Consider the following 15,537-nt stretch of genomic DNA (forward strand, 5'->3'; position numbering starts at 1 on the left):
TTCTCTAGTTGCAGCGAGTGGGTACTACTCTACTTATAGTACATGGGCTTCTCACTGACGTGACTTCTCTTGTTGCAGAGCAGAGACTCTAGGTGTGTGGACTTTCGTAGTTGTAGCATGTGGGCTCAGTAGCTGTGTTCTCTGGCTGTAGAGCACAGGCTCAATAGTTGTGGCTCACAGGCTTAACATCAGCATGTGGGATCTTCCCAGACCAGGGATCAAACCTGCATCTCGTGCACTGTATGTAAATGCTTAGTCACTCAGTCATGTCTGACTCTTTGCAATCTCATGGACTGCAGCCCTGCCGGGCTCCTCTGTCCATGGGGATTCTCCAGGCAAGAATACTGGAGTGGGTTGCCATGCCCTCCTCCAGGGGAGCTTCCCAACCCAGGAATGGAACCCAGGTCTCCCACATTGCAGGCGGATTCTTTACCAACTGAGCTACCAGGGAAGCCCTCATCTCCTGCATTGGCAGGCAGATTCCTTAACAAAGAGCCAGCAGAGAACCCCTGTAGATGTATTTCTGATGTATTTGCGGGAGGGAGTGAGTTCCATATCCTTCTACTCCACTATCCTGATTGGAGTCCCCACAGATTCTTAAATGCATTATTTGCTGACTTAATTTTCTCTCTATGCTTTCAGCACAAAAATTCAACACCACTATACATAAAATAGGTAAACAACAAGTACCTACTACCGTACAATGGTGGGAACTATTGACATACTGTTTCTTGTAATAATCTATAATGGAAAAGAATCTGAAATAAAAAAATATATATACACACATAAATATAAAACTGAATCACTGAGCTGTAACACTTGAAACTAATGCAGTATTGTAAATTAACTATTAACTAATAAAAAAAATCCAAAAAACCAAAACCCCTCAAAAATCCTCATAGTTCCATTACAGGGAAAGAATACCTAGAAACTACAGGGCTAAACTGAAAACTCCATCCTGCATTTATTAGCAATTCACTACCTTGTCATCAATGTTTAAAAACAGACCTGCAGTGGAAGACTCAGGGGAAATACAGAAGCTCTCTGTACAGACATATTCTTTAACTTTTGATAAGGTTCTACAGTCATAATTCTTGGAGAAAATAAAATGCCACGAGGCAATGGACAAAAGGAGCTTATGGGATAGAAGCAAATCCAGTAACAGGAAACTGCATCACTTTTGGCAGGAAGGTCAAATGAAGTGGGAAGGTAATTTCCTGCAGGTGACAAGATTCCATAGACTCACAGCACTAATTTCTTGGAATGCCGATTACAGTGAAAAGCCTCAGACCAGGACAACAGCTACCTGTCAAAAACAAGCTCAATACTGAAAAGGAGGCAGATGCTCTAGGTAAATAAGTGATACTTGAATGTGAGTGAGGTACCCTTGTTTCTCACAAGAAACACTAACTCTGGGCCAAGATTGTCTTCAGAAGCCCACTCCTAGGCAGTGCCGTGCATTCGAGAGCCTGACAGTCAAACCTGTGCACTTGTTCAAAACACACGGCTCACATGCAGTGATCCTGCCTGTGTATAAAAGGGAGATGAGACACATCAGGCCCCCCCCATCCACCCCCATCAGGGGGAAGCCGCGTCTCCCCTGTAGCAGGGCTCTGCCTGCCCATTTCCACAGCCCCTCCTCCAGCCTTCTCTCACCCTCCTCTGCCAAATGGATATAACTAATTACCACAGTGGTTTGAGACTCTCAAACTTCTTCCCTTCAAGCTGTAAAGATATCCTCAGACTGAGCCTCACATTCAGAATGGCTGTCAGCTCTCACTTTAATGGGCACTTAAATTTAATGTCAAGCTGATGTCTGTGGAAGACCTTGATTAAATCTGCAAACAGTAGACTCTAACTAAACCAGAATTTTAGAGTTGTCTCATTTCACCTTTCAAGCTGAAATCCCAGAAGTTTTCTTTTTTTCTGTGCAAAGAATTGCAAGAGTTTGTTTGCAAAGACCCTGAGTATCAGTCAGGCAGCAAAGTGTAACAAGCAGGACACTGCCGTGCTTTTACAGAGAGAAATCCCTCAGCTTACAAGGCCAGATGATTTAAAGATCCTTCCTTTTCATTGCTCTGTTCTGCTCCCTTCCTTTCAAAATCTGTAACTGTTTACTTTCACGACTATAATATTATAAGCGACTATATATGAAAAGTTTACTTAAACCTTCCTAGTATTCTTTTATGCACACTGCAATCAAGGGTTTTAGACTATATGAATGGAGTGAGAAATAAAATGAAAGAAATGGGACAGTATCTTCAAAAATAACGTTGGTGCTCCCATCAGCTGCAAATTTCCAACCTGGGCTCGGCTTCTCCTGTCTCTTCTTTTGTCTCTGATCACTGTACAGCCTTTCCTTCTTGAGGTAATAAAAGACGGATGTTAAAAGACCTGGAAGGCTCATGTTCTTCTTCAATGGCTGCTGTTTTGAAAAGAGGTTGCTGGCTTTTGATTTTTCTTTTGAGTTCTTCCTACATCATCTGATTCACACAGGTCTTTCAAAGAAAACAAATCAAAATTGTCAAGACCTGTGAAGCATGAAAAATAAATTGCTTTTCCCAACTCCATAAAGCACCAGAAAGGCATTAAAGTCTATCTTCTTATATAAACCTCTAACCCCATCCTCTAATCTACACGATTCACAAAATATTTATATATTCTTCTGTATAATACATGACAGGAAACCAAGCCTTATTACAAAGAAATGAAACTGGGAAAACAACTAATATTTAAACAAGTGTTATTTTGGAGTTTGACTAGACACACATAAAACAGTCAAACTCTGACAGTGCCCTCAGACACAGGTGCTTGCTGTCAAGGGCTCCGTGCTGGGCGCTCAGGCTTCAGGAGAGGTGAACACACGGCAGGAAAGAAAGCCTTGCAAATCGTGCCAGGTACGAAATGCCCTGTCCTGAGGCTCTCGCTGGAGCTACAGCACGAGGCTGCGGCTCGATTTCCCTTCTTGTAATACAATAGAGACCTGCTTTTCTGTGCTTGGCTTTCCATCACTAACTTGACTTTGGGGTTAAAACAGTACTCATCCTTAACATTAAAAAAAAACAAAAAATTTACAGTTTAGGGATGAAGTGGTTGGCAGTCATCGGAGTTCTGCTGAGAACTATACATGATACAAGGAATAGCAGATGGTTTCAGAAGGGAGAGATTTATAAAGGTAATTTGTATGGAATAACACTATTTTCTGAACTAGGTAATAATAAGTCACAAAGACAAGCAAAGATTCAGATGTATCTTCTTTAGTTATCAGTTTAATTCAGTTCAGTCGCTCAGTCATGTCCGTCTCTTGGCGACCCCATGGACTGCAGCATGCCAGGCCTCCCTGTCCATCACAAAATCCTGGTGCTTACTCAAACTCATGTCCATTGAGTCAGTGATGCCATCCAACCATCTCATCCTCTGTTGTCCCCTTCTCCTCCCGCCTTCAATCTTTCCCAGCATCAGGGTCATTTCCAATGAGTCAGTTCTTCACATGAGGTGGCCAAAGTATTGGAGTTTCAGCTTCAACATCAGTCCTTCCAATGAGTATTCAGGACTAATTTCCTTTATATGTCACTAAATATTCCAAGAAATTTTTGCTCAGCAGCCTAAGATAAAAACCTGATCAGCTGACATTTTTAGGTTCTGATGCTCTGATCCTGTTTAAGACAGACAGTGCAGTGTCTCATGTGATTAAAGAGGATAAAGGACAAAAAGAGCACATATATGTATGTGTGTAATTGACTCACTTTGCTGTACATATGAAATTAACACAACACTGAAAATCAACTATACTACAATAATAATAACTTTTAAAAAAGGGATAAAGGGCAAGGGCCCTCTTCCTCAGGAAAAGAGACTTGTGTAGAATGGCATCCAAGGGAGTCGGTGAGTGAGGGTCACATTTCTCTATGAGTGTAAATGCTCTAGCGAGTGAGCAGCGCCCACAGGGAGGAAATACCTCAGATCAGGGCACCACCCACAGGCACACGGTGTTCACCAAAGACAGGCAGGGAGCAAGGCAGTAGTTCAGGGCACACCCATGACATTTCACAACCAACTCTCCTGCTGGCTCTGAAACAGGCATTACTAAAAATACAAGCATAGTCACCACCGAAGTCAATGAATTTACCAAACCTACCTGGTAGTTCACAGCAACCACAGAAGCAGTGAGTTGTGGAAGCTGGAGGGGGGGATGAAGAAACACCTCAGTCTTTACTTAGAACCTTCTCACCTTAGTGATGGCTGTCCCCCCAAGAGAGTGGAAGTGGCAGCGGAAAAGGAATACTATGGTTTTATATAATAAAACCCTTCTATTCCTTATAACAGTATGAGTGACTGTACACATTCAGTTTCTCTTAATTCCTGAGTCACAACTCACTTCAATAGAGTTTGCTCCCATTCGAAGGGGCAAAAATTCTCTTGCTAATGCAGAATAACTTCAAATGGCCAACTCAAGAGAAAAAGGAAGCAGAAAAAGTTTAAAATTTGGCAATATGTTGAATATTCCAGAATACCACATTAAAACCTGAGGCAAAGGCATAATATGAGTCTCACAATTATATGCAGACATACAATTATATACATTTTGATATTTATTAACAAAGATGGTCCAGAAAAGGTCTGGGTCAACATTACAGTGATAAGCGTTAAACTAAAAGCTGTTCTCAGTTGTATTGTTTCTAGACGACAGTAACCAGTCCAGAATGCTGCTTTCTCTCCTAAAATAGGACTTAAGTCACATCATTCAAGTGTTATATTTCAAAAGAAATACTTCCTCTTCTCTTTTGACAAAGCAAAATACACTGGAGGTCTCTGTTTTTACCTGCAAGCCTGCCTTCCCGAGAAGCATGCACATGTGGATGGATGAAGGAGGTAGGGCAGAGGGAGAAGGTGACGAAAAAGAAAAAGGCAAAATTGTAAAGTTGGAAATAAAAGCCAGTGAAGAAGATGGGCTACCAACTGCCCAGGAACCATTCACTGAAGCAACTCCTCCAGTTCCTCCAGATCCATGTCCAGAGCGGAGCTGAGTGAGTCCAAAGTGGAGGACGAATCCTTGCTTCTCTGGACGCTCGGTCTGGGTTGGGGCGTTTCAGGTTGGACAGAATCCTTCTTGATGTCTTTACCTCCACTGAGGATCCGCTGGCTCTCAAAAAAGAACTGGTTTGGATGACTCAAAGAAAAGCCACAATCATCCACCTGCACAAGAAGCATATGTGTGTCACAATAATACGTACATAACAAAAGTACAAATAAAGGGGGTGTGAAGAACCATCCAGACCTCATTCAGAACCTACTCAACATCTGAAACACAGATTGTCCTTCAAAATCTCAACCACCACTCACACAATCTCACTCACAGGGAGCTCCAGCCACCCCCGACAGTAACGAGCAGTGAGGGGTACTTCCAGCTCAGACCCCTGCTTCCCCACCCACCTCCTATCTGACACCTCAGACGCTCAAAGGCACGTCAGAGCAAAATGCTTGGCATCTTGTCAGTCAATATTTGTTTAAAAAACAAGAAAAGAAAAGAGGAGGATCTTCCTAATGAGCTGAGTCTAGAAGGATGAGAGAGTAACAGCTGGGACGATGAGGGTGAGGGCCTACAAGCAGAGGGTCCCCAGGAGCAGGGGACAGAGGGCTGCCTGGAAAAGCAGGAAGTGCGGGCGGGCTGGTGTACAAGGCACAGAAAGGGGCGACAGGACATGAGGCTGGGTGAGGCCGCGGCCAGGGTGCAGAGGCATCCGACAGCTGTGTCAGTAACCCAGACCCAGCTGCGCAGGGTCAAAATTTTTAGTGGTCAGTAACATTTCTTAAGAAGGGAAGTGATGTGATTAAAGATATGTGCAATCTTATGGTGGATTAAAATGGATTAGCAGGGGGTTAAAGTTACCATTACAGTTCAGGATGAACCTTAAAAAGTAGACCAATAAACAGAAAGAAGATCTTTCCTGGTAAAACTTACTTGAGAATCCCAGGGTTCTCTGATTCTCTGTAGTCATTGTTGATACATGTCGGACCAATAATTTTATAATAATTCAGTGTATAGCAGATTGATAGTGGACACACTGACTTACGAGTTATTACCCAGATCACTAAGAAAAATTTTTTATCTGCTCCTTTTCTGCTTAGTTTCAAAATATTTATTGAATGTTTTATCTATAATTTTTATTAACAATGGAGTCATTTTCTGAACTTATTATATTGTTTTTCACTCAATTCATTAAAAACTGGGAGATTCAATATAAAGTTTGCATTTTACAAAGTGTTTCATGAAAAGTAAGTTCATTTCCCAGCACATTTTCAACCAGTAGGCTTTGCTTTTATAAATAAAGAATTCTAGAGATTGGAAAGATATAAGGAATCCTTTAAATTGAATCTCCTCCAAGCACAGACTAAGAAAGTGAGACCCAAATGGTTTAGACACAGTCACGGCACTAATAACCAGTTGTGCCTGAATTAGAATTCAGGCCTTTAGGTCACTTAGTTACTCTGCAATCTGTTTTAAGGGGTTTTATGCAAAGTCAAACTTACAATCACAGCATTATAAATATTATTTTAGAGATAAAACTGTCTGTAAGAATTATAAAAAGCACAGTTGGGTCACTTTATGCAAAAACAAGCTAGCACCTTTTGTGATCATTAATTACATATTTTCTACACCTTGTTTCAAGTTGTTAAAACTGTCAAAATATCTATCACAGATATCTGTGGAGTAAACTGAATGATTAGATTTTAACGTGGACAAAATGAAATGTGGTCAACTTTATATTTTATACACCAGGCTTCTCTAGTGGCTCAGATGGTAAAGCATCTGCCTGCAATGTGAGAGACCGAGGTTCAATCCCTGGGTTGGGAAGATGCCCTGGAGAAGGAAATGGCAACCCACTCCAGTACCCTTGCCGGGAAAATCCCAAGGACAGAGGAGCCTGGTAGGCTACAGTTTATGGGGTCGCAGAGAGTCTGACACGACTGAATGACTTCACTTTCAGTTTTCACTTTATATTAAGCATCAGTTTCTTCTCCCCTGAAATGGGGGTAATAATAGTTATGTCACAGGGCTGCTACGAGGAAAACCAAGGAAATATGAGGATAAAAAGAAAGGGTTGTTGGGTCTAAGAAATCTACATTAAATGCTTTGGAAAGATTCAAGAAAGGCAAGTTAAAAATAAAACAACCTGAATTCTCAAAAAGACAGGGAGAAAGATCATTCATACTGCTTTGTATTATCATTAAGTTCTTTTTCCACTTTAAAGAAACATAAACTGGAAATCAGTGGTGGTGTATTATGTGTATGGTTTTCGAAAAAAAATGAAATCAAATTCCCATCCCTAAACTATACTCAAATAAAAGACTTTGCCTTTATATCAGAAAATTAGCAAATAAATGACACTCAAATGTTTTAAGTTTAAAAGGTAATATTTTGTTTGTGTTAGTTGCTTAGCTGTGTCCAACACTTAGAGACTCCACGGACTGTAGCCCGCCAGGCTCCTCTGTCCGTGGAATTCTTCAGGCAAGAGTACTAGTGGGTAGCCATTCCCTTCTCCAGGGGATATTCCTGACCCAGGGATCAAACCCAGGTCACTTGCATGCAGGCAGATTCTTTACCATTTGAGCCACCAAGGAAGCCCAAAATGTAATGTTAGGTTACATTTGAAATGCAATCCGTTTTAATTAATATTTTTATTAACCAACTAAATAATGCCAAGGGTATTGAAATGAGGGCTGTAACCTAGGTTCTGTGTGATGTCATGTTTCCCAACTTTCTCTCTTAGGTCTGCAATCGCCCTTTCTTAACTCATTTTGTTAAATAAGCTAATTTTACCAAACATCTATTAAGATGCCTGATAGCATGATGAACTTATGAAGAGTTTCCTTCTGTTTACTGGACTATATTTCTTCTAAGATGGGGTATTTCTTTTGAAATTTTTCTTTCTTTCACTTTTATTTTTGGCTGAAGGAAGTTATCTTTCATCCTGTTCAGGAACATAAAACTAGGAAGTTATAGGGAGGAAGGGGAGAAGCATAAACCAAATAGAATGCAAACAGATTTTACTTTAAATCCAATTAGTAAAAAGAATAGAGTAAGAGATTTATCCACATCAAAATCTCCCACTTCACTTAATGCTTAGAAGTTATGTTACTTCGTTTGTGTGGTGGTGGCACTCAAGTCATGTCTGACTCTCTGCAGCCCCATAAACTATAGCCCTACAGGCTCCTCTGTCCGTGGAATTCTCCAGGCAAGAATACTGAAGCAGGTTGCCATTTCCTACTGTAGGGAATCTTCCCAACCCAGGAATAGAACCTGTGCCTCCTGCGAAGCCCCATTATTACCTTTACTTCTCATTAAAAAACAAAGGGGGGGTGAGAATCAGTTTGCTTCATTCTATATTTGGAAATACTAAGTGAGAATTTTCACAATTTTGTTTGCTGTGAATGTTTCCCTCCTTGCCTTTTTTCTTGTTTGGTTGCTACTGTTGATATTTTTCTTTGTGGTTAATAATTTTTTTACTATTATTATGTTTTCTACTTTCTGTTAAGTACTGAGAGAGGGAAATCCTGTGACGCATCTTCACTCTGTCCTATGAACTTGGAAGTCCCAAAGCAAAGATCTAACAAAAGGTGAGCAGAAGAAAGAGGTGGAATGGAGACCTTTATAGGCTACATCATAAATTTTGAGTTTCCTCTTAAGAGGGATGGGGAAGGCTTTTTAAATGTTTTTAAAAAGCACATTACTGAAATGGTCAGATTTCTCTGTTTTACAAGCGACCTGGCAGCCGTGTGGAGGAGAAGGAACTGGGCAGATAAGTGCGCAGCTGCTGGGGAAGGAGTCAGGAAGCTGCTGCAGTGAGTGACCCACACAAGAGACAGTGGTGCTCCTGGCCCAGGGTTCTGACTGATCCCCAAAGTGATCTTGAGCAAGGATTAAAAGCTTAAGTGTACTTGGTATATCTTATTTAAGACTATAGGAAAATGTGTGATAGATTTTAGTAAGATTTGTATAGAGATCTCTTACAGTGAAAAGGAATTATGCTAAGCTGTTTGGAAAATAAGTATCCAGAATGACTCAGTACCTAAAGAGACCTATTTCTAAAGAAACAATTTTCAATTAAAATCCAGAGTTTAATCTACACAAAGGCCTAGTATTTTCATTTACAAACAGAGTATGACAAAATTTTAAAAAAATCACTACAATATAAAATATTGCTCTCTAAAAATATTGAAGAAAACAGATTTCAAGCAGGCCTGCCTTTGATATCTACTAAGTGAATCTCTCTCTAACATCTGCTTTGAATCAGCATGTTTTGCACACGACGACCTTCACAGTAACAAAGGTTTTATATATCTGCTGTAGCAAATGTGGATTCTGAAGGAATGGAAGCAATACTGTTTTACCTATGGGATGTTTGGGTTTTAATCAAGAGGTTTTCAATGACAGCTTATAATGAGGCAGCTGGTCTTACCAAAAAAAGCCATATGGAACCATCACAGCACTGCTGTAAATGTTATCAGCTAACTGGTTCATTTTCAAAACTTTCATTAAAGTGAGTTGGATCACACAGGGCTCAAAAAAATAATCACAGGTTTTTTGGGAAAAGCAGGCAGAATGATAGCAACATGACAATAAAAATAGACTTTGTTTTTAAATTAAATTAGAAAAAATAGTAAGTGAAGAGAGAGATTCACAACAAAAAATCTATAGGGAGACATTTAGTGAATACAAACAGCCTTTTTATTCCATTGATTTATATGTGGTTTAAAGTAAATTTTCTATATGTGGGAGGATTTAGACATGTGTCTTTTTAGTCTCTTCATTAATCTAAGGCAAGTTTTAAACACTGGCAATAGTAGTAATACTCTTATAGAAATAATCAATAGGAGAGATGCTACAAAAGCCGATCTGAGAAATAAACACATCTTACTTTTTAGCAATGTCACAGACTCAGTGTTAAATATAATTTTCATATCTTCTTAAAAAAAGAGGTTACCTAAGTTGACCTTAATTTGTCAAAGTTATAAGGCCTCTTACTTAAAAAGGTCCACAAATAATTAAGAATTAAATTAAATTAAAATTTTCAAGTTGAGCAAGCAAATTAAAGAATACAGTCTATAGGGGAGAGTTGTGCAAGGCTGATGCTGAAAATACCAAACATGTGGCTCATCTGTTGAGATTCCTATTTTAATAAAACTGATGACAATTTGTTGTTCACTACTATATTGACATTTAGTCCTTTCAACTTTGTAAAAATAAAATTTTTATGTTTTCAAATAAAATCACTATTTTCAACAGTTAGGTGTAAGAGTAAGAGGACTGGACCCACGGCCCAGAGCAGACCAGGATTCTGTCTCCAGAATTCTGTTTCCAGACCTCCCACTAACCAGCTGTGGTCCCTCAGGCGAGTCGTGTTGAATTACTAGGCCCGCTTATTTTTTAAAGTAAAATGTGAAGTCTGGATTGTGAATCTAGACAGGAAAATACTAATGGCCTCCACAGTTGTTATTACAAACACAGTTTCAGGTACTCCAGAACAGCAGTCAGGATTGGTTCAAAAGCTCCAGGTGAGGGCTTTGACAGCCTGTTCAAATCCAAGCTTCACCCTTTAGGGCCTTAATCCCTCAGACTCTCTAAGCTCTGACATGATGGGGATGTGGATCGGGCTTACTCTACTCTGTGGTGTGAACCAAAGGACCAATATGTCCAGAGCACTAAGTGCTGGGCCTGGCATACATGAAGGGTTTTGTAGGTGTTGGCTGATATTATTCAATATTATTATTATTTTCATTACTATCAGTGATGTTATAAGATATATTTGTCCTAAAAAATTTAATGTAAGAAATTCTGCAATTATATAACCACAAAAGAAAAATGATTTCATGAAAACCAGAAAACATAAAACTGATTATAAAACTTAAAGTACCGTGGTAGCTGATGATGAATTCCATACATGTAGCATCTTTTTTGGGAGGATCATGGATCCTTCTGAAACCTGATAAACACTAGGCTCCAAAAATGTGCAATATGTACTTAGAGAAAAAATGTTTCAAGGGTGCATGGCCCAGGTCCATTCTTGGCTTTCTGTCCCATGTTAGAAAGCCATGATCAGGACCAGTGACTGCAAACGGGGGTCTGTGAGCTAAGTTGACCTGCTCACACTGTCAGCCTGCACACAGCCGCAAAACTTGTCAACGTTCACAACTCTAGCAGTGTGACTTGTCAGTGGTGTTCATCTCAGGCAATTTCACTTGTCTGGGTTATCTGCCTGACCCCTGCAGACCTCTGAGTTTGTGACCTAAGCATTACACCTCTCAGAACCTACTAGCAGGCCTTTTGTACAGGAGTCTGGCAAGAAAACAACCAAACACAGTTCCCTGACTCCCTTGCAGCTTGGGGGTCCACTGCATAACCTAGGGTCTGCCAAGCAGATAAACATGAGACTAAGAAACAGACTAAAGTAACATGAGGGAGCAGTCACAAGTAAAAGCATTCAATTTTCTACAAGGAAGATGGCAAAAGCCTTTGGTTCTTCTGGACAACAGCAGTCAGCATTCCACACCTACTCTGAGGATTGGGGACTTAAGGCCTGAGGGCCCAGTCCAGCCCACCATGTGCTCCTATAAATAAAGTTCTCCCGGGACAGACGCAAGCCTGCTCCTTCCCACAATGTCTAGGCTGCTTTTGCATGACAACAGCAGAGAGGAGCAGCTGTGACAAAGGGCACGTGGACCTGTCATGACCTGGCCCTTTACAGAAAAAATGCCAACCCTTGGTCTCATCCATAGAAGTGGAGGGGTAGGTGGTAGCCATAGCAAAGTAAGATTTTCTCAGAATATAGTTTTTCTTAGTTACACTATTGCTGGTTCTCCAGCATCCATGCTTAATTCCCTGCCCCTTCTATAAATTTTATAAGCAACCTCATGTTGTGTAATAAATCCCTTTCCCCTGAAAACAGCTGGAGTGGTTTCTACTGCTGTAGCAAAAACTCCTGAATCAAACACTAACAGAAGACAAAGGATAAGGTTATAAAGTTTAAAAATTTACTTACATTATGTGTCATCTCAAAGAACTTCTGACAGGCTACCTGGTAATGCGTCCCTTTTACTAAATCCAAAATCTAAAAATGAAGGGAAAAAAGAGAAAGAAAAATTAGAAATTAATTTTCTTCTAAACCACTGTAGCTCCTGCTTGCTGGCCTTTTCATAATCTTCATTCCAGACAGGAAATACATTAAATCATGTGGTATGTTGTACCCCTGCAGCCTGGGCACTGTGATAATTTTGACATTATACAGTAGCTGTTTAGGTTGGCATTAAACCACTGATGATAAGAGATAAGAAGTGATCTTTCTGACCTCCTGACTGTGAATTTCAATAACTTTACCTTGACAACAAGATGAAAAGAAATCCCAGCATTATGATTTTGACAGTTATTCTCAGAATATCATATTGCAACACATCTTCCAAAATTGTAAATATAAATCTAGTAACTTAAATGGTTGGTGCATGAAGCAATCAAGTATACTATTCAGAGTTTTATTTTCCACATTACCACTTTGTACAAAAATAGTATAAAATACAGCTGTGTGCCCATCAGGAAAACCTAATGTAAAGCCTTTGGATGAGTATCTGTGGAGAGGGAATGCTTTTGCCTTCAATCAGATTTGTCCTTTTTGAAATGAAGTTATTTCTAGTAAAGCTCAGCAAAATGTGAGAGTAAATAGAACACCTATTAGGAACATCATCCCATATTGTGTAAATACAATTCGCTTCCCAATTCCACTTCATGTAACCTCTTCAGAGCCACGTAAACTCCCATCCTTATCAGCAGAGTGCAATGCCAGCTGAAATTTGTAAATATTCATCACTTCTCCTGACAAATAAAATATATATGTGGCCTGTTCATAAAACACAGTACAATGCTGGAAGTAAGAAATAGCCTCGAATGAAGGAAAAAAATAATTCTAGAGAAATGTTAATTTCTATCCTTTTTCAAAAGCATGAACTTCCTATCAGAAAAAGAAATGTAAGTGAAGTCTCAAATTCTTGCTGTCCTCCTTACTGAATATAGCTTACATCTTTTGACAGATACAAAAAAAATTACAGTGCAGAATAAGCAGCACATTATACTGACAGGGGTGTACTTAAAAGAACGTTTTCTCTGACTGTCTTACAGATTACATTTCTAAATTTCAGGTCACCTTTTACTAAATCCTACATGAAAAAACTGTGTAAATGCCAACCAATCACAGCACCCAGGATCCTGCCTGTCTACCCATGTGACCTGTCCACTTTTCTTGAATTATTAGAGCAAAATGAAAAACACATCAATTTAAAATGAATGACTGTAAATCTTTAAAATGAAGAAAGTCACAAAGTTTTTAAAGTAATTCAAACATTCTGAGCTCATATTTGCCAATGTTTTTACACATGGATAAGTCAACTGTGCGGAGATGAACTTGCAGTTGAGAACTGGCAAACATCAGTGATACCAAGGTGTTAATGTCTGCAAATTACAATCTTGGAGAAGCAAGGACTTTAAATATAAACTTAAGTTTAAATGATGCCATAAATTACCTGGGAGAAAATAAATTCACAGAAACAGACAAAAACCTCAACTGTGTGGTATGGAATAAATTCCCTTTGTGTAAAAACAAAACAGTGAATCTAACATCCTATTCTATGCATACACACTTCTTGTTTATATATATATATAGTATATTTAAATATCTTGCAAAATATGTAACATTATATGTAATAATAGAATCTATATGTTTGGGAAACATACTATAAAACAATACTTTTATAATATGTAAGAAACATAATAGTAAAATTACATAGTTGGGTAAGGTACACATATAAAAAGTTATTATGAGAAATTGACATAGAAACCATAAAATGCAAGGAAAGACGATGTATCTTTAAATTTTAGGTTCCATTAAAAAATTGAATTTAGATTAAAAAAAAAAAATCATACAACAATCCTCTTTCTACCCCAATTCCTACTCCACTCCAGAGACTAGGCTCTTCCTTAATGAAAACCATTTACTTTTCCTCTTTTATTTCATCTTCCTATGAAGAATTTTTATTGAAAGTTTTCTTGCAAATTCATAAATAAATCATTTGCCCATCTATCCTTAAACAACTTCGCTGACTGTGCAGCAGTACATTTGAGTGAATGAGGTTTCTGCACATCTGTAAAGGTGCAGTAGGGGAAGAGGTCATAGTGCTTTTCACTGGCTGAACTGTGTCCCAGGAAGAAGACAGGTAACAACTGACCAGCCTGGGAGACGGTCAGTGAGCCAGCAGGGAAAGCTGAGAGAAAGGTGCCCTGAGGTGACTGGGGGTTACTGGTAGGGATTATGAAGAAACAGCCCTTCCCAGAACAGGGGAGTCTGTCTGTGCTCAGTCATGTCTGGCTGTTTGTGGGTCCCATGGACTGTAGCCTGCCAAGCTCCTCTGTCCATGGGATTTCCCAGGCAAGAAATACTGGAGCAAGTTGCCATTTCCTGCTCCAGGGGATCTGCCCAGCCCAGGGATTGAACCTGCATTAGCAGGTGGGTTCTTTACCACTAGCACCCTGGGAAGCCCTAGGGGTGCCTGTCTACTCAAGGCCATTTAACTGTGGAAAGAATTATAAATTGAAAAATCTTACAGCTGAATGATCTTATTTTCATTGAGACAGTTTTTCCTTAAAAAACCTACGTGTTTTAAATTAAGATAGAAAATGTGAAACATTACTATTCTATTTTTTGGCAATTTATTTTTTATTTAAAAAAGATTTTAGTCGGAGCATAATCGGTTTATAATAATGTGCTGATAATTCTGCCATACACATGAATTATTCATGAATCATGAATCAGCTCTAATTTATCAGTTCCATGTATACATATATCCCCTACCTCTTGAACCTCCAATCCCACCCCTCTAGGTCATCATGAGCTTCCTGCATGATACAGCAAATTTCCACTGAACTATTTTACACACAATTGTGTGTATGTGTCAATGCTACTCTCTCAATTCATCCCATCCTCTCCTTCAAGTAAGTCAGAAAAACAAATACTGTATATTAACACATATGTGGAATTCAGAAAAATGGTACTGATGAACCTAGCTGCAGGGTAGGAATAGATATGCAGATGTAGAGAATGGACTTGACACAGCACAGTAAAGGTCAGGCTGGATCATTACTATTCAAAAAAAAAAAAACCAAACAAAAACATATACTTTAGTTTCCCATTATGATCTACATTAAAGAGATACATGAAAAGAAATGCAAGGGTCCTGGCACTGATGGGGAAGGACTGAAGGCAGGAGAAAGGGAAGGCAGAGGATGAGATGGTTGGATGGCATCACCGACTCGATGGACATGAGTTTAAGCAAGCTCCGGGAGGACTGAAGTGAACTGAACTGGGCACTGAGTGAAGTTTGGTTCTCCCGCGGGGAACGGGAGCGTCGCTCAGAGCACAGGTGTGACACAAACATGCACTTTTCCCAGGACAGCCTGCCTGCTGTGCCGGGGGCAGGTAGAGAGGGTGAGCTCAC

At 39.5% G+C, this 15,537-nt stretch overlaps 1 protein-coding gene across 1 annotated transcript in view; it reads right to left on the reverse strand.

Moving 5' to 3' along the window:
- Positions 1–4,574: 4,574 nt before the first annotated feature.
- Positions 4,575–15,537, reverse strand: part of PRIM2 (DNA primase subunit 2) — a 333,998-nt gene continuing 323,035 nt past the window's right edge. Inside the window, exons 13-14 of the mRNA XM_070777724.1 lie at positions 12,042–12,110; positions 4,575–5,196 (exon numbers count right to left, since the gene is read on the reverse strand). Of these exons, the coding sequence (XP_070633825.1) occupies positions 4,975–5,196; positions 12,042–12,110 (291 nt within the window). The 3' untranslated portion in view covers positions 4,575–4,974. The remainder of the gene's footprint in view (positions 5,197–12,041; positions 12,111–15,537) is intronic.

Source organism: Bos indicus, chromosome 23 (assembly GCF_029378745.1).
Source record: "Bos indicus isolate NIAB-ARS_2022 breed Sahiwal x Tharparkar chromosome 23, NIAB-ARS_B.indTharparkar_mat_pri_1.0, whole genome shotgun sequence".
In the NCBI taxonomy this organism is placed as follows: domain Eukaryota; kingdom Metazoa; phylum Chordata; class Mammalia; order Artiodactyla; family Bovidae; genus Bos; species Bos indicus.